The sequence below is a fragment of the Alosa alosa genome, chromosome 5, assembly GCF_017589495.1.
Source record: "Alosa alosa isolate M-15738 ecotype Scorff River chromosome 5, AALO_Geno_1.1, whole genome shotgun sequence".
NCBI classification, from domain to species: domain Eukaryota; kingdom Metazoa; phylum Chordata; class Actinopteri; order Clupeiformes; family Clupeidae; genus Alosa; species Alosa alosa.
The window spans coordinates 12,536,657-12,563,519 of NC_063193.1; the positions used below are offsets into that span (position 1 = coordinate 12,536,657).

Below are 26,863 nucleotides of genomic sequence, written 5' to 3' on the forward strand. Positions count from 1 at the left end.
TTTTTTATAAAATTGCATGACAGGCTCTTCCTCAGTTACCACTGTGGTCATCACCATAAGGACACAGCCAAGACAGGTTTTATCTTACCTCTGATTTTGTAATGAAACTCTCTGAAGCTTATAAAGTTAGTGTTTACTGTCAGATATTTGAATAAGTGGTGCCTAAAAAAAGTACACCACATCTCAAAAGCCTGGTCTTCCCAATGGTCAACAAAATAGTAGTTAGAAAAGTTGTGGATGTGATTCCCAGCTGCCACCTTTCTGCCCTTGAGCAGGTAACTACTGTAATAATTGATGTCTCTAAGTATAAAATCAGATAATGGATAAAAACGTTACTCAGATTAATAAATGAATAAAAGGTCCCCTGGGCAGAAGTGTACAATGATTTCAAACTGATGACGGCAAACCGGCAAACAGAAATGGCCTCAATTGCAAGCCAGCTAAGGACCTGATCTGCCAGGCCAAAGACAAAATGGACAAATCCAGGTTCAAAAGGTCATCAAGGTTCAAAAGTCTTGAATAAGATATGTCCAAAGACACTGTACACCATTACAGAACCAAGGGACAGGGTTTACACATTTACATGAGGCAACACGGCCATGTTTTATCAAATTACAAAAAGAGAAGAGACTGGCCTTTGCAAAACAGCACATTATGCTGACCTCAAAAGACGGGGAGAACTGGATTTTCTCTGGTGAATGCCCTCTGTATCTGGTTCCCCAACAGTCAGAGTGGTCAAGTACTGACAGTCATGAAGAATTTCAACGTTCTGAATAAGTGAAGTTTAGCATATTTTAGCATAGTTTAGCATATTTCATACCTCAAAGACCGAAAGGCTTTGATAAGATAAGGGGATTTTTTTAATTGTTTGGTTCTGCCGAACAGATATTCTCTGATTGATACATTTAGTTCAGAGCTTTTACTATATTGCCCCCTAGTGGCATTTGTGGGGCATTCCTTCTGGCAATATAAAATGGCAATGGAAAAGCACAACAGAGAAGAAATAATATCAAATGAATTAAACTACAACAATTTTGACAGAGAGACTATCCTAGATTTGACAGACAGGCTTGTCCTATGAAAACTTTTCACATCCATTCTAATATGTTTCACACAAGCTCATCTATGCCATCATAACCAACTGCAGTGTGTGTGCACTATTTGCAGCTTATCCACAGGAAAACATCAGAAGACAAACAAGGCGAGAACACTAATTTAACCTGAGGTATACAATTTAGAGATGCTGTAAACATCCTCATGCCAGCTGAAGAGAGAGCCTCTTGTCGGATGGGTGGGAATCAACATTAGAGCATGGATCACTGAGACCCTCCAGTGAAAAATAACCTAGTCATTTTAAAGCAGCTCTATGCGAGTTTTTGTCTAAATGAGCAAGTTACCTATTTAAATGGCATGCAAAACTTTGTAGATACCATCCAGAGACTTACTGAAAATGATAAGCTTGCTAACGTGCTAACTGGTGTTTTCTTCTGCATTATAGTCAGAATTTCTGTTTTGAGAAATGTTTCATTTCTTTGGTGTTTTTCAAGCCCAGGACATTGAGCCGCATAGTGGTGGGATCGACAAGTGTCTATCTATCTTTCGAATGACCATATATCATCAAAATGACTTTGAATGATACCAAAACTAGTCATCTGACAAAAGCACACCTCAAAATGTTGTAATTGTTGTATTAAAAAAAAGAAATATATGACTATGAATGACATTCTAAGGGCTTGAAAGAAATGAAGCGTTTCCTTATTGTACAGCTCCACTCCAGTTGTTTTTGATGGTCTGTGCTCAGACTGAATGATATGTTTCACTGTAATTAAACTCCTTTAGCTTCAAGAATGACCAACACCGGTCACAGCAGAAGCCACTTTTCTGTGGCTAGGGACTATGATGTAACATTGTTAAAATTTACTTAAAAAGACACACACACACACTCAAGTTGTTTAGATGTCAGTATATATGGAGGGTTTTGTTTTGCTGATCTTCTGTTAAACCTTTACACTCAAAATGAAAATATTTCAAATGTTGTAAATATCTGTAGCTCACTCAAGTCACAGGTTATCTAATCACATCAGACACACCATAATTTCACGCATCACAATCATACAACCCATAGGCCTACTAGAATGTCTCCATGTCCTGAATGAAAGGACAGTAGCCTGTTTGAGTTACAGTAGCCTAGGCTAATGCAGTGGTTCTCAAACTTGTTTCCGTCTCGGTCCGCTGGATCTGATGTTATTTGAATTCATGTCGGTCTGTTTACGACTCTTATGTTTGTGTGTGATTATTTTGTTTTGAATCTATGATCCTTTCAAAAAAAGAAAGACATTGTTAAAGATAGACACAAAAAAGACACATTTCCAACGCCCTACCTGTCATGTGTCTATTGCCAAATGGTCCTGCTTAAAGAAAATATTTGCTCTGAAACAGCTGTTTGGGAAAAAATGGCTCTCTTAATGTAGGCTATCTCTATATGAAACTCTCTTTAGGTTTACTGTTGCTCAACACATGTGCCTTTGCTCATTGCATAGGCTAGTGCAATTCCAAAAGACCACCATAAAAACCATGTCCATATATAGACTTCCATTAGCAAGGGGGACTATATCGTCTATCCATCTTTACCATGATGACCCTTGTCAAAACAGGCACCTTACTCACATAACTTTGCTCTGCGAGTCATTAGTGTTTAGTTGGGTAAAATCGGCATTTCACGATTTCCACTAATGTAGCCTAGTCAAGTCTAACGTTTCTTCTGGAAACGTTTTCACAAGCTCACTGACGCCAACTGTCCAAGCAGGAGGACGTATGCCTAGGTGATACAGTAGGCGAATGGGAAGTTACTTTTTAGGTAGGCTACCTGCCCGACCAAGCCAAGCCCACAGAAGGAGGACTTGCCTAGATTTGGCCTGTATTGAAAATAACATGACGAGTCGTTAAATTAAATGAAATATTTTTTTTTATTTTCCCGGTTGACATGTGAGGATGCGGTCTGTTGAAGTTATTTTCCTTGTTGTACTAAGTAAGTAGCCTAAACTGTTTTCATTTGGTTTGTTGTCAATATGTTGACTTAGAAATTATTGTTGTCTTTAAAATGACTTGCAACTCAAGCACGATGCAAACGCTGCCGATACGTAGGCTATTAGGTAGGCTACAATGCTTGATCACACCTAAACGTGGTTTCGCACATAGATGACCTTTTGACAATTGTGCGTGTGTGACTATGGTGTAATATTGTACAGGTGTTATGAATCGCATCTAGATCAAAGTCTGATATGGCAGGTTAGCTTCCCCCCCAAAAAAAAAAAAAAAATAGGCCTACAACTCGGATGTCATTATTTAAACAAAATTAAAACTATATTTTTGTTTTATTATTATTCAATAAGAGTTTCGTCCTCACCTTTTGCTCTTATAGAATATAGTTTGCTAATGGAAGTGACATTCCAGGTCTTGTATGTCTAGCTTTATGTTTGCTCTCATCTCAGTATAACATGCTTGGGCCTGTTAATGAAGGTGGTCCAGGAATGAAGCACAGAGAGAGGGGGGGCGGATTCCGTGCCCTGGAGCAATTAGGGAACAGGGAATGCTCACAGCACTTGTCAAAGAGATTAGCTTACCTTGTGCAAGTTTAACTTTTCTGAATGTGAGATGGAACAGTTCTTCCTAAAAATGATGCATGATTATTATGGTAAAGAATGTTTTATTTTACTTTCTAATTTATGGTGCGATTGATTATGGAGGCTCACACAACTGGCTAGATCTCCTAACTGGCATGTCCCTAAGCAAACCCACTTATCAGAGATAATACCTTTGATAAAGGAAACTTAACTCTTAACTAAGGTTTTTTTTCCCTCAGGTAACAACCTTCGTTCAGCAGAGCCCTTCAATGTTGGAACAATGGGAGTGAAAATATTCTCTGGACCTGCAAATGAGCAGTTTGGTTATACAGTGCAACAGTTAACAAATCACAAGGGCAAATGGTAAAACATCATTTACAGTACCACCATATCTTGTACAGCATCATTTGTTCTTTTAAAGCAATAAGTGTTCTGTAAGGCTGTGCCATTCTCTTCTGCTGAAGAAAGTTATTCTTTACTGTCATCTCCCTTTGGTCCAGGCTCTTAGTTGGTTCTCCTTGGAACGGTTACCCTGACAACAGGCGAGGAGATGTGTACAAGTGTCAGATATCAGGGTCTAAAACCACCTGTGACAGACTTAACCTCCAAAGTAAGATGCTTGTATCTGACCTTCTATTTGCTGAGTGTTATGATATGTATGTGAAGTGGTCTTCAAATGAGTCAGTGTGCTTTATCTATGTTCTTTCATTCAGACTCAGTGAGTGTCCCATCAGTGACAAATGTCAACATAAACATGAGCCTTGGAATGACACTCACAAGAATACCAAAAACCAATGGACTGATGGTGAGTCAGATTTATGTAATTTATTTATCTTTATTCATCATCTATTTTTTAAGTCTAAAGCTGATGATGATACAGAAGGTAACTTTTTGAGCAATGTTGATGGCAAAGTTCCTTTGGGCAACATTTTTCTCTGGAACTTTTTGAGAAATGTTTAGTAAGCTACTCGTCATGAGTCATGATTATCCAATCAGAACACATGGAATTGGTGATGTGGATGCCCAGCAACATTGCTCAAAAAGTCAGAGTGAGTAAAAGTGTTGTAAAATTCCATTCTATTCTACAAGTTTCTACCTTTGAAACATATACAACTATTAGAAAGACCACAAATAGTACTTTTAGGTCAGTCCCAGATAGCAAGGTGACATTGATATGATGTTGATTTTCCATCCAAATCAACATTTTGCAAGCTTGTGTAGCCTAAACCAGACAAACCTAGGCCTAGCCAAATGTATCCTGGCTGAAGCAGGGTATGAATTTCCCAATATTTTGCCAGATTAATAGTGGTTTAATATGAATTAAAATACCATTGAAATCGCACTGATCTTTAGTTTGGTTGTAATTTCAACATTGTTTCAATATTTATTTTAATTGAAATACAATTGAAATTCCGCTGGTCTATAGTTAATAAATCAACATTGTTTCAATATTAACTGAGGGTGCAAACTGATGTTAAATCATCATCGAAATCCGACATTGATTAAATGATTTATGGTTGACAATGTAATGTTGATTCTACATAGTTTCAATGCCCGTCTGCTATCTGGGGTGTTATATGTTGTGCTGTGATTCAACGATACATGATGAGATGACTTATGTTTGTCCTTTTTTCTGAAGACTTGTGGTCCACTGTGGGCTCAGCAGTGTGGGAGTCAGTATTTCTACCCTGGAGTCTGTACACACATGAGCCCCCTCTTCAGTGTTCAGAGGACACAAGCTCCTGCCTTACAGAGTAAGACTCTGCTGCTAACTCTGCCCTACAGATGACCTCTTTCTCTCTTGCTCTCTACTCTCTCTGTCTCTCTCCCCCCCCCACCCTCTCTCTCTCTGTACGTGCTAGGTGACCTGTTTAGTGACAGAGCATACGTAGGAGTATTAGAGCAATAAAAACATTTTAGAAAGTAGCAAGTAGCCAAGTACAAGTACAGCTGATGCAGTAGATACTGTTGGTTACAGAAGTAGATCATCAGACATTGGCTAGCTTATCAGGTAAATACTATTGTAATTTAGGACATGGCTGTATTACTATGTACTGTGTCATCTCAGTTCACACAATCACACACACATAAACACACACACACACGCACACACACGCGCGCACACACACACACACACACACACACACACACACACACACACACACACACACTTTATGAACATATATGTGCAATACTACACAATGTATACATGACATTACAGTGTTTATTAAATCAAAATATTGTCTACTACACTGGTAAACTACACTGGTCTTGATTTGTTGTGAATTGTTTGTTTTTTTTCTCAGCTTGTGGAGGTCCAATGGATCTCATAATTGTTCTTGATGGCTCTAACAGCATCTATCCATGGGGCCCCATGAATGAATTCCTCCAGAAGTTGATCCCATCTCTGGATATTGGGCCACACAGTACCCAAGTAATCCTTCAGACCTGCATTGCTTTTCTTCAGTCACAAATTAAACATCATTATTATAATGACATTACCATTGGCTGTGGCATATAATTTTGTGTTGAGTATCAGATGAATATGACAAGTGTCTAAAAATGCAATGTTAAAACATAGACTATTATAATAATCAAGGATCGTCCAGATGTTTTATACTGTCCATGTCACACAGAAAATCATACTTATGATCATAATCATGATACTTGATATTATTCCAGGTAAGTGTTATACAGTATGCAGTGGACCCACACTTCGAGTTCAGACTGAATCAGTACAAAACCAAAGCAGAAGTCTTGAACGCTGCATCTGCCATTACACAGAAATATGGCCACTCTACCAACACCTTCCACGCAATTGATTTTGCCAGGTTTGTGCCCTACATATTTACTCAATGTAGGATTTTTCACCCTGATATGTTTGTGAAGATTTGTGGCACTGACTTTTAAAATATGAAAAACATGATGTGCAAAACTAGTACAATATTTATTTATTGCACTATGAATAAAAACAAATTTAAATAGTCAGTGTTACTCAGTATACATAACTACAGATAATGCCTTTACAGAATCTCTGTTCCTCTGCTTTGATATATTTCACTTAGTGCTTTGATATATTTCACTTAGTTAACCTTATATTCTGAAAGAGTAAGTTGTACATGTGAGCTGCCTCTTTGCAGTGATTTTGGATTCAAAGCTGAAAATGGTGGGCGGCCAGGCGCAGCTAAAGTCATGGTGGTGGTGACGGATGGGGAGTCTCATGACATTGCCTTTTCGGGGCGGGTGCTGGCCAAGTGTGAGGCAAACAAAATCACACGCTTCGGCATCGCCGTAAGTCCCAAACCCACACACAGAGGTTAACCATACACTAGAGGTCTGCGGGCGACAGACTTTTCAGTCCCGCTCCAGCGACGTTCTGTTTTCGCTCCAGCAAAAATGTGTCATTTTTTGTCTCGCTCTCGCTCGCATCTGTAACATTAATATCTCGCATCTGTAACATTATATCTCGCATCTGTAACATTATATTATAGCTTAAAGCCCGCACAAGATAGCTATAGGCCTATATGTAGGAGGAATATTTAGTTCTACTTTCTGTCTCATGAAAGGAACATTTGACACACACAACTGAGAAAGACTGCCAGGTGTCTGATTTTAAGTTTCTTGGCTCTGAATGTAGGGTAGCCTACCCTTCTTTAGAAAAAGCATAAAAAGCTTTTGTGCTTTTGACCTTTGAGTTTCTAGAACTGAGCAGCAGGAAATAACTGACCCCACGTAAACGAAAATATCCGTCAGCTAAGCAGCTTAAAACCCATTTTTTTATTGCTGCCAAACAGAACAGCTATAGCACACCTATAATTATGTACACTACTTTAATAATTTTTACATTATTTTTCGAACATATACAGTATAATTTGTGGGAGTGCAGTGAATCATGTTTCTCCCGCAAACGCACCTCTCTCATCCCACCCACGCCAGAGCTTTCAAAACGTGTCCCGTGCCGCACTCTTTTGCGTTGCGACCTGGGGGAGTGCAGACCTCTACCATACACTCCCAAACCCAAACACAGAGGTTAACCACACTGTACACTCCCAAACTAATAGACAGTCAGCCCATATACTGAGGTTAACCAAAGGCTGTCTCATCCGACTATTACATGTCACTATGGTCAAGACAAAAACAGTCAAGGATATTTGAATCAGTTGGTATTACCCTCTGTGTACAGCTGTGTGTCAACAAAGTGTGACCAGTGTTCCTTTTCTCTTATTCTCAGGTATTGGGGTCCTATATAAGAAATAACAAAGACCCGTCAAAGCTCATTGAAGAAATTAAGTCCATTGCCAGTAAGCCAACAGACAATTTTTTTTTTCAATGTGTCAGAAGAGGCAGCACTGGTTAAAATTGCTGGGACTCTGGGAGACAGGATATTCAAAATTGAAGGTAAAAAGACTGTGTGCCTGCATATACAAATTCTAATGTCACAATTGAATTTGTTAAGAAGCATATGACAGTTTCATGGCCTGATATGTCTCTCATTCTCATTCTATGTCAGTTCAACAATGATGTTGTGATGGTTGATGCCTGGTTCTGATTTTGTTTTTGTTGGTAACAGGTACAGTGAAAGGGGGTGACAGTTTTCAGATGGAAATGGCCCAAGTGGGATTCAGTGCACACTACTCAAGTAAAGATGTAAGGCTTTTTGTGCACAACATTTTAATCTTTATATCTATCTATTAATGTCAGCAACGTCCGTCTGTCTTGTCAATTTGACGTTGTTTACTGCGCCATTCTGATGAGCGTCTCTTGTGTCGATCATCCATAAACACTAGGTAAAATTCAAGACTCTTTTCCTCAGTGGTGCAAATGTCATGTGACCATGCATCATCTATCTATAAAGCAAGAAGTGTCTGTGTGTCTGTGGCAGGCATATCTCGCAGGTGTCTCAAACTTGTCAGGTGTCTTGCTACGGACATGAGTAAGTGCAGTGCAAAATTTTACGTTGTTTGAATAAGAAATGCAAAAGATATTGTTAAATATATCGGTAAAAGAAGCACACATTGGCTTTCGCCGCCTAGCCATTCCCCCTCCCACACAGCACTGTACTGTAAGCTACCAGTGAGGATAGAAGCAGGGCTTTGGCAGAACCGGATCAGTGTATGTTACACGGGTAAAAACTTAAGCGAGTGCAAGATGTGTTAACATGTCTGACCTCAACAATGAAACAATGAAGACCCCTTGCATAAAATGACTGGGATTTTGCAACACAGTTTTGCATGCAAAAATGACCTCAACAATGAAGACCCCCCCTGTATACGGATTTTGCATAAAAACAACATGGCAACACACACAGGTATGCAGTGGCTCTTCAAAATGACGTAAAACATGATGTGCAATAAACGGACACTTCGAATAGCCTAGGCTACTTTGGACTGTCTTTAGACTTTGAATAAGCAAACGACAATTCCAACTGCAAGGTCCTAAATTGAAACGAGCGATAATGGTCCCGAATTAAAGAACGTCTCAGAATGCCACACATGCAAAGCATAATCAGCGACAAGCAACGAGTGGCAGACAGAGTGTGATGTCACTTATAGGCCACCAGAGACTGTTTTGTTTTGATGATATATTCAAAATGGTATTCATTTAATTGAATAGCCTTACCTGGATTATGTCATTTTGATTTTTGTCACATGCCCATCATGCCTATTTTTTATTATAGCAGAATTATGTTTTTCCCCTCACCTATTTTTGCAGGCATGTAATTGGGCTACAGGAATAGCATGTTTGAACGGGCACTGCACTAGTTCCACAAAATAGTGTTTGTCTTCTCTATCATAAAGCTATTCAATTGGGCTAAACATAGCCTTGCCATTTTGATCTCCTGGAAAATGTCAAATGCAGCCATGCTTAAATTCAGCTTACTGCACATTTATTAAAATATAATATAATATAATATAATATAATATAATAATCATTATTAAATGCCCTATCATACTGTTTTTAAAGCAGGTCTACCTCCGGGCATGTATGGGCAATGGGTTTTCTACAGGAATAGCATAATTTGAAGGGGCATTGCACTAGTATTTATCGATGTTTGAAACAGTAATCAGTGCTGTATTTATGGCAAGTGAGTAGAATGTATAAAATACAGCATGAGATGAGATGATAAGGAATCCATAAACCGTATGTTTGGAGAGGATGTGTAGGAACACTAGGCAATATATTGTATTTGTTATGACTGAGATTTCACTTCATACACAGAGCTTTAAAGTTGTTGTCATTGCAATGCAAAAGGCTACATTACATTACAGTACAGTACAGTACAGTACAGTACAGTACAGTGCATTATACAGTATGTTGTTGAATGTAGGCAAAAGTGTTTAGGTTAACCTGTGCTACATAGGAGACCCTACTATTTCTGTGATGCTTTGTTACTCCAGGACGAGCTTTTGCTGGGTGCTGTCGGTGCGTACACCTGGAGCGGTACAGTGGTGCACCAAACTGGACAGAGGACAGACATCTTCCCTTTCTCCACGTTCCAGGACATCCTGCAGGACAACACCCACCACAGCTCACTGCTAGGTATCAAAGCTCTCTGACATGCATTGGGACCCATTAGTAAGCTCATCAGTAACACTTTACTTAAAGTGTTCATATATTATGATAACACATTCATAAAGAGTGTAACATATCCATAAGGCCTCATAATGTTTGACAGAAATATATTACAATTAGCTATGTCTGCACTCATGAATGGGGTTTGATGTCTAAAGCTTTTGAAGCCCTTACAGTTTGAAGTATCACAGTACATTATGATGTACAGTCATGAGTATGAATATAGACATACTCAATCATTATTAGGCTTTATAAATGTATAATACCCCTTATGGATGTGTTTATAATGCTTTTTGGATACTGGGTTCATAGTGTAACCAAATCATCTTTAAATTATCTTATAAAGATACATTTCTTTTGCATATTATTATAGCATCGGTATCTTCCTGTCTTATGGCTAAAAGGTTCTTCTTAATGTTTAGGATATTCTGTGACAACACTGCATGATGGAGCAGTACAGTATTATGTGGCTGGTGCTCCACGATCTAACCATTCTGGTCAAGTCATCGTTTACACATTAAACTCTCAAAGGAAGCTCACAGTAGTGGACTCTGAGAGAGGAAAACAGGTTAGTGTTGAACAGTAGTGTGTAATGCTTTGAGCCTCTGGGCTACATTGATCCCAAAAATTAAGTCAATACATGCTAGTAACTCTAAATATCAAAAGTAATGACAAGAACGCTACAAGCTGTAATTTATGATTAGTAATATGCTAATAGATTTTTAATATCTCATGAATTAAACTCATTTTAAAATGTAGTAACATCTTCAATGTAAGAAAGATATTGTGAAAGAAATTGAACTGTTCTCTTTGGCTCCTTAGATTGGAGCGTATTTTGGCAGTGTACTGTGTGCTTTAGATGTGGATAAAAATGGCGTGTCTGACTTGCTCTTGGTGGGAGCACCCATGTTCATGAGCAACGTGAACAAAGAACAGGGTCGGGTCTACCTGTTTTCTGTCACCAAGGTATGCCATCATGTTTATTGTCATTCATTCATTTGTCAGATAACTTAAGAAAAAGAGAAGATATACATCCTTATCATTACATCTATTACCTGGGAATTTAACCCAGATCTATTAGGACTTCAGCTAACTTTGAGTGCGTCAATCACATGACATTACGTCATCCTGCTTCTAAACTAATTGAATGTTTTTTGAGACCTTTTCAAAAATCATACAATAATGCTCCTATGTTCATATTGCATCTGTCATGTTATTTTTAAGGGCATCCTTAATGAACAGGGATACCTCGATGGTCCATCCATCTCAGACAATGCTCGCTTTGGCACGACCATATCCCCCGTCTCAGACTTGGACCTGGACGGTTTCAGTGATGTTGTGGTGGGAGCTCCACTGGAGGATGGAGGCAAAGGGGTCGTGTACGTCTACAATGGAGACAGAAGGACTCTTCACAAACAACACTCCCAGGTAGCCACGGCATGGGGCACAGCAGAACTGCAGGGGTAATGTGAGCTTGAGCATGTGATGTAGAAACCCAGAAAACATCTAAAAGTATGAAATTAGATTTCTTGTAGGTGATCAAATTGGTCACCATTGAAGAAGAGCACTTATAGAGAGAGAGAGAGATGGTAACAGTGTGTGTGTGTGTGTGTGTGTGTGTGTGTGTGTGTGTGTGTGTGTGTGTGTGTGTTTTTTTTTTTTCAGAGGATACTTGGATCAAGATTAGATCCCAAACTGCAGTATTTTGGAAGGTCACTGGATACCAGTGGAGATATGAATGATGACACGATGCCAGATATTTCAGTGGGGGCACTGGGGAAGGTGGTTCAGCTCTGGTGAGCTTTCTGAACATATATGAATATCTCATTATGAAGAATGTCAGTGGGTTGGAGTTAAATGGGTTGAGAAGGTATACATGAGCAATTGGTAGCCAACACTGTCTTAATCAGATACTCTTGTGAAGCACTGGGTATGAGCTGTTGTCATTGATACTCATGTCATTTTAAACAGATGATCTACCCATGGTTTCATCATCAGTAGCTATTTGTTGACTTTTTATTCAACTCTTCTGTTACATCACTCGCTAGTACAGTTTAATGGATCAATATCCGATTAATTCTAAAATCAACTCTCTGCAGGTCAAGGGGAGTGGCAAAAGTGACTGCAACAGCTGTCTTCATGCCGGATAAAATCAACATACTGGGAACCAAATGTGACGTGAATGGCAGAAAGTTATTGTGTGTCGATGCCCACGTATGTTTCAGTGCATCATTCAGACCAAAAACTCCTGTTGGGCCTTTAGGTAAGGTGGATTCAACATCAAGTACTGCCTGAAATGTTTCATGAGTTAAACTATTATAGCTCATGAAACATTTCATTAGTTAATATAACTTATACATTTAGCTCACAGATGTGGCATCCAGGAATTGAACTTATGACTTTATGGCTTCTGATTGGAAACTCAGTGCCCTAACTAAATCATCACTGCTGCAGTATTAGTAATGTCTCTCTGCCTCCTTGTCATAGGGATAGCTTACAACTTCACACTTGATGCTGATCTCCATTCCTCTCATGTGGCTTCACGTGGATTGTTCAGACAGAACAATGACAGGGTCTTCAGTGGAACGATCCAACTTTCTGCTATACCTGTCTGTAAACACTATCCAATCTATGTTCAGGTAAGAAGCCCAGAGAGCAGTCTGTAGCAGAACTCCCTGAGATCATCCTGATTACGCAACAGTGGGCTCTGTCCACTAGCTTACTTGAAGTCGGCCAACCAGTTTCCTGTTTGTTGACATGGCTGTCAACAAGCACATGAAGATGAGTGCTTTAGTTGTACCAAAACTTAATGTGCCGGGGCAGCTCTAAAGAGCACTGCTGTGTGCCACTCTGCTTGGCTTCAAGTCGTTATAAAAGCGAGTGTCGAGCCATTTTAACATTTACCCGCTTGACTGGATATGTATTGCAGATATCTGTAATTCAGTTTTGCCTAGTCAAAACAAACATTTTAGATATCTGCAATTAAATTCTTCCTATCAATAATTGTCATTTCAGATATCCACAAAGACATTCTTCCTAGGACAAATGACGCCACATTTTCTATTCATTTCTATGGGGTTTATCATTACGGATATCTACAATTCAGTTGCAGATATCTGTAATTCCAGGTAGAGATATCTACAATTTGATTCTGACTAGTCATAACTCCAGTTGAAGATATCTTTAATTCACCTCAATTCAAGATATCTACTTTTCCTTTTCAGATATCTTGAATTAAGTTTTGACTAGGCGAAATGACATTGTAGATATCTGTAAATGGAATTATGACTAGTCAAAATGACGTTGTAGATATCTCAAACTGGAGTTAGGGATCGTCATAATTTGATTGTAGATATCTATTATCAAGTTATAGATATCTTGAATGAGTTTTGATTAGAGATATCTGAAATTGGAGATATCTATAACTTTCATTCTGCCTAGTCAAAATGTAATTATAGATATCTTGAATTAGAGTTTTGACTAGGCGAAATGACTATGCAATCCACTTCAGGCGGGAGCGTGTTGTTGTTCAAATCATCAAATCACATAGCACCTGTTAACTATTAACTTTGTAATTAGCACTAATTAGCACCATGTCAGAGCAGCCAGAGGGCGAAGGAGTTTTTAATCGTCTTTTTAATGCTGCAGCCTATGCAAGACAGGAGCTGGCAGGAAGAATTGATGATTACAGCCAACACCATTATGAATGGAGTTTCCTGTAGATGGTGCTGGTGCATTCAGTAGCCGAGGCCAGACAGTAACGGTGTCCCTGAGTTTTAGTTATTTTAGATGTCAACAAGACATTACAGCCATGACTGCTTATTCTTCTTCCATTCATAGAAATAAGGAAATGACGATTATGAGGGAAAATAACAGAGAATGTCTAATAAGTAGATGGGCTCTGCTACGGATCTAAAGAGCAACGTCTTGCACAATAATTTGCACTAGTCATAATGACGTTTGAGATATCTTCACCTTTCATTCTGTCTAGTCAAAACTGAATTAAAGATATTTGCAATTGCCAATATCTTTAATTCAGTTTTGACTAGATAGAATGTGTGACGAGTTGAATGTTGTTTTCAATGACGTGATGACAGATACTTCGGTAAAGTTAGACAGAAGTTAGATTTGCAAGATTCGCGTTTTGCGGTTCAATAAATCATAGGAGAAACGTTTTCATTGCACAATAGAGAGCTCAATCTAACCGTAGTAAGGTAGACAACAAGCTACAACCCTATTTTCATCCGAAAGAACCGTGTACATATGTGGATTATGGAAGCATATGGGTAGCTTTATTCAAATGAGAATGCAATCTGCAATATGCAATTCAAAAAGACATTACATTATGCAATTGACAATTCATTATGCAATTTAATATTGCAATTTGCAATAATATCCAACAAATTGTATTTTAATCTGCAAAGTGACAATGAAATCCTAAAATCAATTCCAATAATTTTGGTTAAAAATAGAATAAACATGGATTGAATTGCATTCCATTTTGCAATGGTACTTCAGTCTCAAAATTCAAATGGCAATTCATTTTGCATTTCAATTTTCAATATTCAGTTTCATCATTTAACTGTCAATTTGTTTTGCAATTTAATATTTAAAGTGCAATGTAGGATTGCATTTTAAAAACATATTTGGCAAAACTGTCAATGCCAGCTTGAAAAGATTTTGGATTACTTTGGGCAAAACGTTTTGCCATTGTTTTGAGGCATTTTATTCAAATGGAAAAGAAATAAGCGCCCCTCGGATTGATTGCATTTGCACTTTAGTCACGCTCTTTGTGTTGCAAAATTAATGGCCATTCAATCTAATATGCAATCTGTCAATAAAATCAAGGTGGGAACTAAACACGTCACTTTGTTAACGTCTTTCTTTCCCAGTTTTTGAAATGGAGGAGTTTGCAGTGTCTGGCCGACAGGCCCGGCTGTAGAGTACAGTGACAGAGGGGGCATTTGCGATTTTCAAGGGGCACTTTTTTTTTTTATTGGTGTGGGGGTGTTGGCGGCAAAACATATCATGTCACAGTTGATGACTAGTAGGCCCTAGTGTCCGCCAGACCCAGCTGTGTTCTTACATTATTAAGGCTCTTATGTTGCTGCTGATAACTGCCAACCAGCGGCATCTTTAGTAGCACCCCCTCCCCCCAGCAATCACCAGCCTACAAATAAGCATCGTATACAACAATTCAGCGAGATCTAGCGCCCTAGCCAGACCACGGAGGGGAGTCTCCGTTGTGTGTGTGTGTGTGTGTGTGTGTGTGTGTGTGTGAGAGAGGGAGAGAGCAGGGCAAGGAAAGGCTGTGTGAGTTTTAGCCCTAACTAACCCAATGGGCGCCACAGAGTGGGGCGATCTAGCCCTACTTGTCCTGTGAACTCCAAAGAGCTCCGAGATCTCCCTCATAGGAGAGGTAACCCTCTATTCCCTCCAGTGGTATATCCACAGAAGGTCTCCCCACCGGCTAGCACCCATTAGCTGTAAGGCCTCAGAAATCTTTGAACGGACCAGGTTGACATCAAATCGGACAAGTAGGGCTAGATAGCCCACTCTGTCGTCCATTTTCAGTAATCTGTCTGTTGAGTCAGACTCGTTGACACGGTGGTGTTCTACATAATCAGCCAGAGACCTTAGTGCAGCTGCAAACTCCTCCATTGCAAGCGCTAACTGGGTAAGACGTAAACACGGAAGTGACGTAGCCTAGTTCCCCCCTTGACGAGTGACTTGACAGATTGCAATGCGTTTGGCAGATTGAATGGCCATTTGAATTTTGCAACACAAAGAGCGTGACTAAAGTGCAATGCAATCACGGGGGGCGCTATTTTTTTCCATTTGAATAAAATGCCTCAAAATGATGGCAAAACGTTTTGCCCAAAATAATCCAAAATCTTTTCAGGCTGGCATTGACAGTTTTGCCAAATATGTTTTTAAAATGCAATCCTACATTGCACTTTAAATATTAAATTGCAAAACGAATTGACAGTTAAATGATGAAACTGAATATTGAAAATTAAAATGCAAAATGAATTGCCATTTGAATTTTGAGACTGAAGTACCATGGCAAAATGGAATGCAATTCAATCCATGTTTATTCTATTTTTTAACCAAAATTATTGGAATTAATTTTAGGATTTCATTGTCACTTTGCAGATTAAAATACAATTTGTTGGATATTATTGCAAATTGCAATATTAAATTGCATAATGAATTGTCAATTGCATAATATAATGTCTTTTTGAATTGCATATTGCAGATTGCATTCTCATTTGAATAAAGCTACTCATATGCTTCCACAGTGGATTAATAAAACCCATCCCTGTGACCGTTAGCTTTCAGCCGAGAGTCTAGGGACCGTCTACAAAGTGCAAAACTGAAAGTGGACACAAAGATACATTTGAATAGCTTCGCTGTTATTAAGCCTACTGCTTCCAAAATCACAACACATGTGTAGGACCTCCCAAGCAACATACTACACCAGTTAATTAGGGGAAAATGGACTCGCCTTATTTATAATATATTTTTAATGGGGGACAAATTCAATAGCTTCGCTGTTATTGAGCCTACTGCTTCAAAAATCACAACACACATAGAGGGCCTCCCAAGCAACATACTACACCAGCTAATTAGGGGAAAATGGACTCACCCTATTTATAATACTACACCAAATGTTAAATGTTGGTAAATGTTAAAATCGCTTGCCATAATCGGGCGTTCTTTTCCTCTCACCTCCGTAGGTCTACTACGCACCTCCCTGAACTATGAAACACCGTACATTCATTCATTCATTCACTGATATGCGCAAATAGTGCGCTGGTCACGTCTCCCCTTCGCATACATACACACACGCACACACACAATGTTACTGATTAAAACTTCTGTGTTCCATCTCCCCGTTTGCTACAATGTAGGATCCCATTGCAGTGAAACCGTGTGCAGAGTTGTGCTGTTCTGTAACATACATACTCATTTACTGATACCGACACTTCTTTCACTGTTGCGTTTCTCCCGCCGTCTTCCGCATTTGTGACGGTCAAAGAAGAGCACGCTATGCGCCAGTACTATTTAAATGACTGTTTGGGTCATGGGAAATGGTGTGAGGGAGATCAAGTATTTAGTTTTTCGTGTGTATGTGTATAAGTATGTGTTGTCATCCGTTATCTAATTCTGTGTTGCCTGCATTGCTATAGAAAACAAACTGATTTGCCAGAAAATTAAGATTAGGCTAGTGACAATGGCCCCACATTTTTGAGATACCCCTACCGGAGGTAGAACTAAACGCAACAATGTTTTTCCTTATCTCTAAGGTCTCCCATATATGAAATGGATTCTTGGCTAAAAATATTTTACTGCTAAGATTGTTAAATTAACAGATATTGTTATACACCCCAAAACCAAAAAAGGACTAAAATATAGCATGTCCGAATGGGAGTTAAGGCATATAAACTAGTGCAGATCAATCACACAAGCTCTGAGAACTTTGAAACTTAGCTTGTTTATAGTCGGGAAGTTGCTTTACCTACTAGAAAAGGATGGATGTGAATATCTTGATGTATGGAATGAATAGAGACATGTAAACATACACCTAAAATAAGCGGACATGCAAAAAATGAATATCTATGCAGAATGTTTTCATTTACTTTGCAGCTGCTTTACCAGGGATTATCATAGAAACACATATGAAAGCCCTTTCTGACCATTTGTCACTAGCCTATATGTTGTTACCTATAGTTGGTTTTCTCCCAAATGTTGCATTATGGGTAAGAGCACCTATGAAGCAGTCAGTTTGTGATATCAAGAGAGAAAGTAACAGCTTGTTGTGAGGCTGTGGTGGTATGTTACCGTGTTGTGGAAAGTACTGGACTAAACTGCTGGCTTACTAAAGACAATTTTCTGTTAAGTATTGTCGAGGACAATTTTTTGCTGGAATTATATCCACTTTATTTTTGTTTATTTAGTTATTTTGTTTGTTAATATTTTGCATCGTCAGAAAAAAAACCTCTTTCAAACGTCAGTTGCTACTGTGACCTGTCCTTCCATCCTGCTTGAACACTTCCAACCCGTTTGCACAATCCCAAAACAGTGGTCTGCCCCAGGCAGTATCACATTACAAGTTTTCAGGGGTTTGTTGGCAGCGTTGTCAACAAACAGGAAACTGGTTTGCCGACTTCAAGTAAGTTAGTGCACAGAGCCCATAATCCATAATAAAAAATAAAAAACATACAGTAGATACATATCATAGACATATATATATTTTTGTTTTCCTTATCTAGTTTGGTATTCCTTGTCCATTATTACAGGCTGTAGTGTTTTTCCCACACAGGACGCGCCAGACTTTGTGAATCCCCTGGTGTTGCGGGTGGACGTCGGCCTTCAGAGACCAGACTCCAACCCTGTGCTGGACGCTTACTCCACCCACGCCTGGGCTTTCTCAGTGAGGTTCCACGCGCTTGCTCCTCACACATGCACAATGCTTCTTAACATGAGCGTTTGTTTTTCATCTAGGGTACAGTTAGCATAGTGGTCATTTGTATACAGATTTAGTATAGAATTTGTATACATTTGTATACAATTTAGCAAATTGAGAGGACAAATATTTAGAATTTTGTTGTCACTGGAAAAACTGCTGATACTTTTCTACAGATTAAAGCTAATAATACTAATATAATAATAATATAATAATAAATAGATTAGATGTTATTGAAATATATTGTAATAATATGTCAATATAATAATACATTCCATTTTTTTTAACAGTTGTTCTATCTACTGTGTTGATTGTGGTGTCAATCTTTTCGACAGATTCCCTTTTCTAAAGACTGCGGCTCTGATAATGTGTGCTCGATTGACCTAGTGCTTTATGTCAAGCAGGAGAAGAAAGTTCTCAGGTGGCTAACTGAATTCATTTTATTTCAGGAACATGTTTCTTTGTCACTTAGGGCAAAGTGTACAGGCATTTGTTTGGTAAATTTCCAAAATCTTATGTGTTTATCAGTTCCCAATCCATTCCTTATGTTGTGTCTTAGCTCAGAGGAAAATATCTATTTCATGGAAAATTGTGTAATTGTGCCTATAGAAATCATTGAACAAGATTTTCTGCCAAACTTTTTTTGTAGTTCTTCTCCAATGCTTGTCAGCTACAAGAACAGAAGACTTTCATTTGAGGTTGTGGTGATGAACATGAAGGAGAATGCCTACAACACCGAGATAATAGCAACGTACTCCAAGAATCTCTTTTACGCATCAGTCACTCCCCCGGTCAGTCTAGAGAAACTTCTGTTAATGCTTTGGTTTAGGTGGAATGAGATCTACCAATCAGTCATTAATTCATTTGTCACATACATAAAGATACTGTTGTAAAACATGTAGTGAAATGGCATTTAGCTGCTCAACTTTCCTATGCAGAGTTGTAAAGGATAAAGAAAGAAAGATTGGCCTCAGCTGTGGCGCAACTGGCTGGGGCACCTGCACCGTACGCCGGTGACCCGGGTTCGATTCCCACCACATGGTCCTTTACGGATCCCACCCCGACTCTCTCTCTCCCACTCACTTCCTGTCATTCTCCACTGTCCTATCAAATTAAAGGCATAAAAAGCCCAAAAGAAAGATTTAGAAAGAATTTAATAGATGAGAGAACTTGTATCTTTTAGACATGATACTATCTTGCTTAACTAAGCAGATATAATTGCATTGAATTGGAATCGGTTGAAATTCAATTGAATTACATTTATCCGAATTCAACAAAATTGTGTTTGTATTACACCCAAAACATTTTTCTTTTTTGTTTCAGAGTGATGGAACGGATGTGAAATGCTCCTCTGTACAGGATTCACTTTCCCTTGTTTGTCAAGTAGCATACCCTGCACTAGAAAAGAACCAACAGGTATGCTGGTACTCTAGCATGAGTCCAAGACTGTATATTTACAGTATATGTATTATAAACTCATTCATGCTCTCCTTTTTTGAAGGTGACATTTTTTGTTCACTTTGATTTCAATCTCAACCACCTACAAAGCAAAGCACAAGTGGATTTTATGGCCCAAAGGTGAGAAAAGGACCTTTGTTGTTTATGTTCTGTTGTGCCGGGAGGTTTTTATGGCCCTGCCTGCCCTTATACTGAATGCATTTGTGCCTCTCTGCCCATCTCTATTGCAGTGATGGCAAAGAAGATCGTCCAGAGGACAACAAAGTTGGCATCACAGTCCCCGTCCGTTACAACTCTGAACTCATCCTGACAAAGTGAGTTTTAGGCGTAGCACAGTATGAGATACCAGTTACGTAAAACAGAGTGAGACTTGCTAGTCCAGGACATGTTTCCTGATAATGTTGTCTCCTAACATGAAGACTCTAAAAGTGTATCTTTCTCAAGTTGATTACTTTCCTAGGTGTGTTTACCAAACCATTTTGTGAGTCTTTTTTATACATTCATAACACTTAAAGTACATGTTTCTGGCATCGATTATTGTCATTCACATAGGTCTGACTCTGACCATACGTAAGATATGTATGATGGGCATGAAACCACATGTGATCATAATATCAACAAGAAATATGTAAGACAAGATTGAATAAGTTACCAAGTGGTGGAACAAGCTTCCAAACACTATCAGAGCAGTCCCATTGAATTAAAGCTCCTCTGAGAGTACCATATCTTCATCCATCTACCTCAGTCCTAACATGCATAACACATTTTGCATTTATCATGCACTACTTTTTATTTTCCTATCAATTAGTCTCTCTACATCCTCTGGTCTCTACTCTAAGTGCTGCACCCATCCAAGGTTCTATAGGAATTATTGTTACTGTGTTGCTAAGTGTGGTATCACACTGTAGCTTGATTGTTATCCTCATTTGTAAGTCACTTTACATAAGCGCGTCAGCTAAATTAATAAATGTAAATGTCAAATATTGTTTCCTCTGACAATTTAGCTCTGTTCCGTAGCATTAAGAGGGTTTCAAGAGACCTGGTCATTTTGGACACAATTTGCACAGTTCCTGAAACACAATAAATGTTAAAATGATGTAAATTGACATTTGTAATAATAAATCAGTGATAGACTCCATTGGTATTCTGTGAAACACTGACTGTCTCTTTTTCCCCCACAGAAAATCAAGTATGAATTTTTATGTAGTTGAAGAGAACAAACCTTATAAAACCTCCATTAAAGACTTTTATGACATTGGACCAGAGTTCAACCTAAGTGTGAAAGTAAGTAATCTGGGGCACAGCAAAGGTGCCATTTGACCAGGGAATCTATCTTCAGTAGAGTTGCACAAAATAGAGGATAAATTGCTTTCTATTTTAGGTTACTACAGTTAATGTTCCTGTGGGTCTGGCCTACCTGTCAGTGTCTTTGCCGACCACCACTAAAGGAGGAAATCCACTCCTGTACCTGACCTCCCTCAGCACCCAACCAGTAAGGACCACACTTTTGACTGATATGGGAGGGTAGGACATTGTCAGGATGTCAGAAAAGACAACATTACGCTATTTGTATAAAAGCTACTTGTAAAAAAACTACTGTACCTTTTCCTCATTCGATCACCTATGATTGTGGATGAAGTAAGTTGTTTGTTTCTGAAATATAGAAATATTTTTGACACAGGAATGTATCATTCAAAGATGCATCAGTTGACTCTTCAATTAGGTTGAATTTGGATTTAAAACTTTTTTTAAAAGGGCTGTGATAGCGGGCTAGTATCTAGCAGACACTCAATAGCTTATGATTCAACACCATGCAGTGGTAAAAAAAAAGCTATGGCTATGATTGCAATGAGTTTCCCACCGTGGCTTTTCTGATGATCTACCTGCAGACACGGGCTGTGTTGTGCGAGGCCAGTGGTGTAGTCGACCCTCTGAAGATCGGGACAAAGCCTCACAGTGTCTCTTTCAAGAACGAGAACCTCAGAGGCATGACAAGCCTAGTGAGTCTCCACGTCTTCTAGATCCGCACACTCACACGCATGTTTCTCTGCCACCATTTACAGCTACAGTGTGTGTGCATATGTGTGTGCGTGTGTGTGTGCGTGTGTGTGTGTGTGTGTCGTGTGTATGTATGTGTGTGTCTGTGTGTCTGTGTATGACAAATATAACATAAAATCCCCTATTGCAGTGTAAGCTGTCCTATGTGAAGAGTGTGTGGCTGATCTCAGTATTGTGTGTACAGGACTGTAAAACTGTCAAATGTGCATCTATAAAATGCGTGATCAAGGACATGACTGAGAAGAGTCACTATTTCGTCAACATCACAGCGAGGATTTGGAACGGAACCTTCGCTTCTGTGAGAGCTTAACTTCTGCCTATGCATTCAATTATATATCTATTGTATGGATATGTATATGGATATATGATATGTGCCTGTGATTGTATACTGCTTAACTAATTGTTTTTGTTTGTTTGTTGGTTGGTCATGAACGTACATGTATATTCATCCAGTCAAGTTTCCAGACCTTGGAGCTCACAGCCACCTCTGAGATTGAAACCTCACAGCCAGATTTGCTCATCATTGGGCTGAAAAAAGCAGTGGTGAAGCTTACTTTCTGGCACAAACCATCCTGTTAAGCTCTTAAACTGTACATTACCCATGAACTAAACTAGTGCCCTGGTGTTAAGAGCTCGCTCTCTCCCCCATCACTCACACACACACACACACACACACACACACACACACACACACACACACACACACACACACTGTCTATATATTTCTATCTATACAGTTTTAAAACCTTATCTTACACTCAAATCTTATCCATTCTTGTCTCTGTCTTTGTGTAGGCGAGCCTCACTATCAGTAAGCCAGGAGAGAAGGCAGATGTGCCAGTGGGCGTCATTGTGGGCAGTGCTATTGGAGGACTGCTCCTGCTGGCCCTTGTAGTGGGTCTGCTTTGGAAGGTGAGATCTTAACATTTTACACAAGCTTCATTTAATTGATAGAATACTTTAAAGTGACATTGTGCACATTTTCACAGTTGTATGATGTGTTTTTGTCTGTAGCAGTTTGTCTGTAGTTTAACATATTCCAATTCATTTTGATGATATATCTCACGTGAAAGAGAAGTAAATAAACTTGTCATTCCTACCCAGCCTACTAGTCCAGGCTATTTATTGTTTTGTTTTAGGCTTTGGGTCTGATATCATAAAAAATGTCATAACTTCTACAGCAGGATGTCACCAAATGCAATATATCAGTTAACAAGTTAGCCACCCTTTACCAATACTATATCCACTAATGTTAGTAATGACAAGGCAAATTTACAAAATTACAATTATATTATATTAAATATATTTTTTTTACCTAAACTTTGCATCTTCAGCAACAAAGCAAATACACACACTTGTATGTATAATGCTATGTAATAATGAAGTAGTTAGATCATAAGATATAAAGTTAAAGGTGTCTTTAGGTATTTAGATGCTTTTATCCAAAGCGACATGGACTTACAAAGTTTTGGATTGGGGAATGGAACCTGGGCCGACCGATTGCCAGGCGGTGACAGTACTGCTGGTCCACTCTGCCTGCTCAGATATAAGACACAGAGATATAAAAAAAAACACTAACTATAAAAGAAGAAATAATTTAAAAAAAAAGGGAAAACATTCACTGTTGTTGTTGTTGGGGGTTGTCCACCGACTTGTTGTCCCTGTCAAGGTTGCCATGGCCGACACCTCAACAGGCACAGGCAAGGAGGCATCGGGCAGGGGCGGTGGGGGGCTTAGTTGGTTGGTTGTAACCGGGGTGCAGAGCTAGAGTTCAGTAGGGTGACAGCCGCAGGAAAGAAGCTTCGGGTACGGAGCGACCTGTAACGCCTCCCGGAGGGGAGTGGGGTGAACAGTCTATGTTTGGGGTGAGAACAGTCTTTAATGATGCAGCACGCCTTACACAAGCATCGCTTGCCCTGGATGGCCTCAATGGAGGGGATTGAGGAACAGATGATGCGTTGAGCAGTTTTCACCACCCTCTGCAGTGCTTTTCGGTCTTAGGCAGAGCAGTTGCCATGCCCAACTGTAACACAATTGGTAAGGATGCTATTGATGGTGCAGCGGTAGAAATTCACCAGGATCTGAGGAGACAGATGGACTTTCTTTAGTCTCCTCAGAAAGAAGAGACACTGGTCAGCCTTGTTGATCAGGGTAGAGGTGTTGATTGTCCAAGAGAGGTCCTCAGAGATGTGGACACCCAGAAGCTTGAAGCTGGTGACACGCTCCACTTCAGTCCCGTTGATGAGAATGGGGGTGTGTGTGCTAGCTTTAGACTTCCTGAAGTCCACAATGAGCTCTTTGGTCTTCTTGGTGTTGAAAGCCAGGTTGTTGTCAGTGCACCACGATGTTATCAATGTTACCGTCTCATCGTTGTTGCTGATGAGACCAATCACTGTAGTGTAGTCTGCAAACTTGACAATGGTGTTAGAGTCATGTACAGGTGTGCAGTCGTGGGTGAAGAGGGTGTAGAGGAGAGGGCTCAGCACACATCCCTGTGGTACGACAGTGTTTAGGGGGATGGTTGAGGAGGTGTGATTATCTAACCTAACAGACTGAGGTCTGTTGGTTAGGAAGTCCAGAATCCAGTTATAGAGAGAGTTATTGATGCCCACTTCAATGAGTTTGGTGACCCGTTTGGAGGGGCTGATGGTGTTGAATGCTGAACTAAAGTCAATGAACAGCATTCTCACATAGGTGTAGCTATTGTCAAGGTGGGACAGAGCAGAGTGAAGTGCCGTAGAGATTGCATCCTTTGTCCTCCTGTTCTGACGGCGAATTGGAAGGGGTCCAGTGAGGGTGGTAATCAGGTCTTGAGATGGGCCAGGACCAGCCTCTTGAAGCACTTCATGATGATGGGGGTGAGTGCAACGGGGCGGAAGTCTTTAAGGCTTGTTGCAGTGGAGTGTTTTGGCACCGGCACGATGGAGATGGTTTTAAAGCACACAGGGACAGCTGCCTGGGCTAGTGACAGATTAAATATGTCAGTCCAAACCTCAGCCAGCTGCACTGCACAGGCCCTGAGTATGTATCCGGGGATCAGGACCAGCAACTTTACGTGCATTAGTCCTGCTCAGTGCCGCACACACATCGGTGGTGGAGAGTGTGAGGGGCTGGTGATCTGCAGAGACCACAGCCTTGATGGCCTCCTCCTTGTTGTCCCTATCAAAGCGGCCATAGAAGTGGTTCAGCTCATCAGGCAAGGAGGTGTCAGTGACGGGGGGTAGAGTTAGTAGTTTTGTAATCTGTGATGGCCTGGATGCCTTGCCACATGCGTCGGGGGTCCAGGTTGTTCTTGAAGTGATCCTCAATCCTTAGCTTATGGTTGTGCTTGGCCTTTTTGATGCCCCTTTTCAGGTTAGCCCTGGATGAGCTATAGGCTTGAGCATCACCTGATCAGAATGTGCTGTCTCGTGCCTTCAGCAGGAGTCTGACCTCACTGTTCATCCTCCATGGCTTCTGATTAGGGAAAGTAGTCATCTGGTAAACTGTTGATGTTTGAGTTGATACAGTCCAGAACGGAGGAGGCGTATGACGGCATCGATGTCCGTGTAGGAGTCATGGGTGTCCTGAGTTGCGAACACTCTCCAATCAGGGTTTTCAAAACGCAGTCAGCTCCCTCTGGCCACACTTTGACTGTCCTTACTGTTGGTTTCACACGTTTGATGAGTGCTGAATACTTGGGTAGTAGAAACAATGAGAGGTGCAGAGGGCCTCACCCTAGGCCCATATCTTGTAGATTACTGGTCATAGATTTTAAGGTATTATATATATCAGTGCTGGGTTCAAGAAGACTTCTTATGTACTACGTTTTATGTAGTATAAACCAAACCCAGTGTTTAACCTGTGTGTCTCTTGCAGTTTGGCTTTTTCAAGAGGAAGTACAAGCAGCTACAGAAGGAGGCGGAGGGAGAAATAAAAGCTGAGGAGGGACTTTAGTCTGTAATCCAGTGAAGACTTGCACAACCACCCAGGTGCCACTAGGGAGAGCTGTCTCCCAGGCTGTCCAAAGACATTGTTATCTTCAGCAACATTAAGCTGCTCTCTCCAAGAATCTCCAAAGAATGGTAACAAACTGTCAGAAGTTGTCAGATCATTTCACCATGAACTGAAGAGGAAACAGATTGCGTTGTGATGACTGTGGTTCTAATTCAAACTATTTTTTTTACTGTTGTAAACCAGGGAGGTTTGAGCTCAATTTACTGGATGTTGTTTGATCCAGTGAATTGATTGATTCAATTCAATTGACAGTGAATGATTTTTTTTTTTATTGTGTATTGCTATGTCTTGAGTGTGGTGCAATTTATTTCAGAGTTGATGTAATTTTCAGCAGATCTTCTATAATCCCAGTGCCTGAATTGTACATAAATAATGAAAATAGTGCAATAAATTAAAAGGGACACATTGATTCACACACTGATGACAAGGGAGATGTCTTTCTCTTGGAAAAGCAATAATAAAAAATATTTTAAAAGATTTATGAATGTTTCTGTGCAGCATGCACACCTGCTGAGTTTTGTCTGGTCTAGACATCTGGTATCATTCTCCATCTCTGTCTTAGATCTTTACTATCATTACTGTCATAGCCCATCTTTTTACAAGGACATCATGTCAGATGTACCATTTTTGTATTAAAGCTGTTCACGTGATGATAACCCTGGATAAATAAAGACAGCTGAACTGC

The 26,863-nt window shown here is 39.7% G+C and overlaps 1 protein-coding gene across 1 annotated transcript; it reads left to right on the forward strand.

The window, feature by feature from the left end:
• Positions 1-2,991: 2,991 nt before the first annotated feature.
• LOC125294812 (integrin alpha-2-like) lies at positions 2,992-26,382 on the forward strand. Its single transcript, XM_048243829.1, is given in 31 exon segments — positions 2,992-3,028; positions 3,863-3,986; positions 4,124-4,233; positions 4,337-4,428; positions 5,263-5,377; positions 5,930-6,057; positions 6,306-6,454; positions 6,764-6,914; positions 7,855-7,941; positions 7,943-8,021; positions 8,194-8,270; positions 10,022-10,163; positions 10,619-10,764; positions 11,019-11,162; positions 11,421-11,624; positions 11,862-11,992; positions 12,296-12,459; positions 12,684-12,835; positions 18,523-18,633; positions 19,002-19,087; positions 19,316-19,457; positions 19,990-20,082; positions 20,168-20,244; positions 20,355-20,438; positions 21,306-21,408; positions 21,506-21,616; positions 22,014-22,124; positions 22,367-22,480; positions 22,636-22,725; positions 22,978-23,094; positions 26,041-26,382. Coding segments are annotated over 31 exon segments (3,549 nt in total). The 3' UTR covers positions 26,119-26,382.
• Positions 26,383-26,863: the final 481 nt, after the last annotated feature.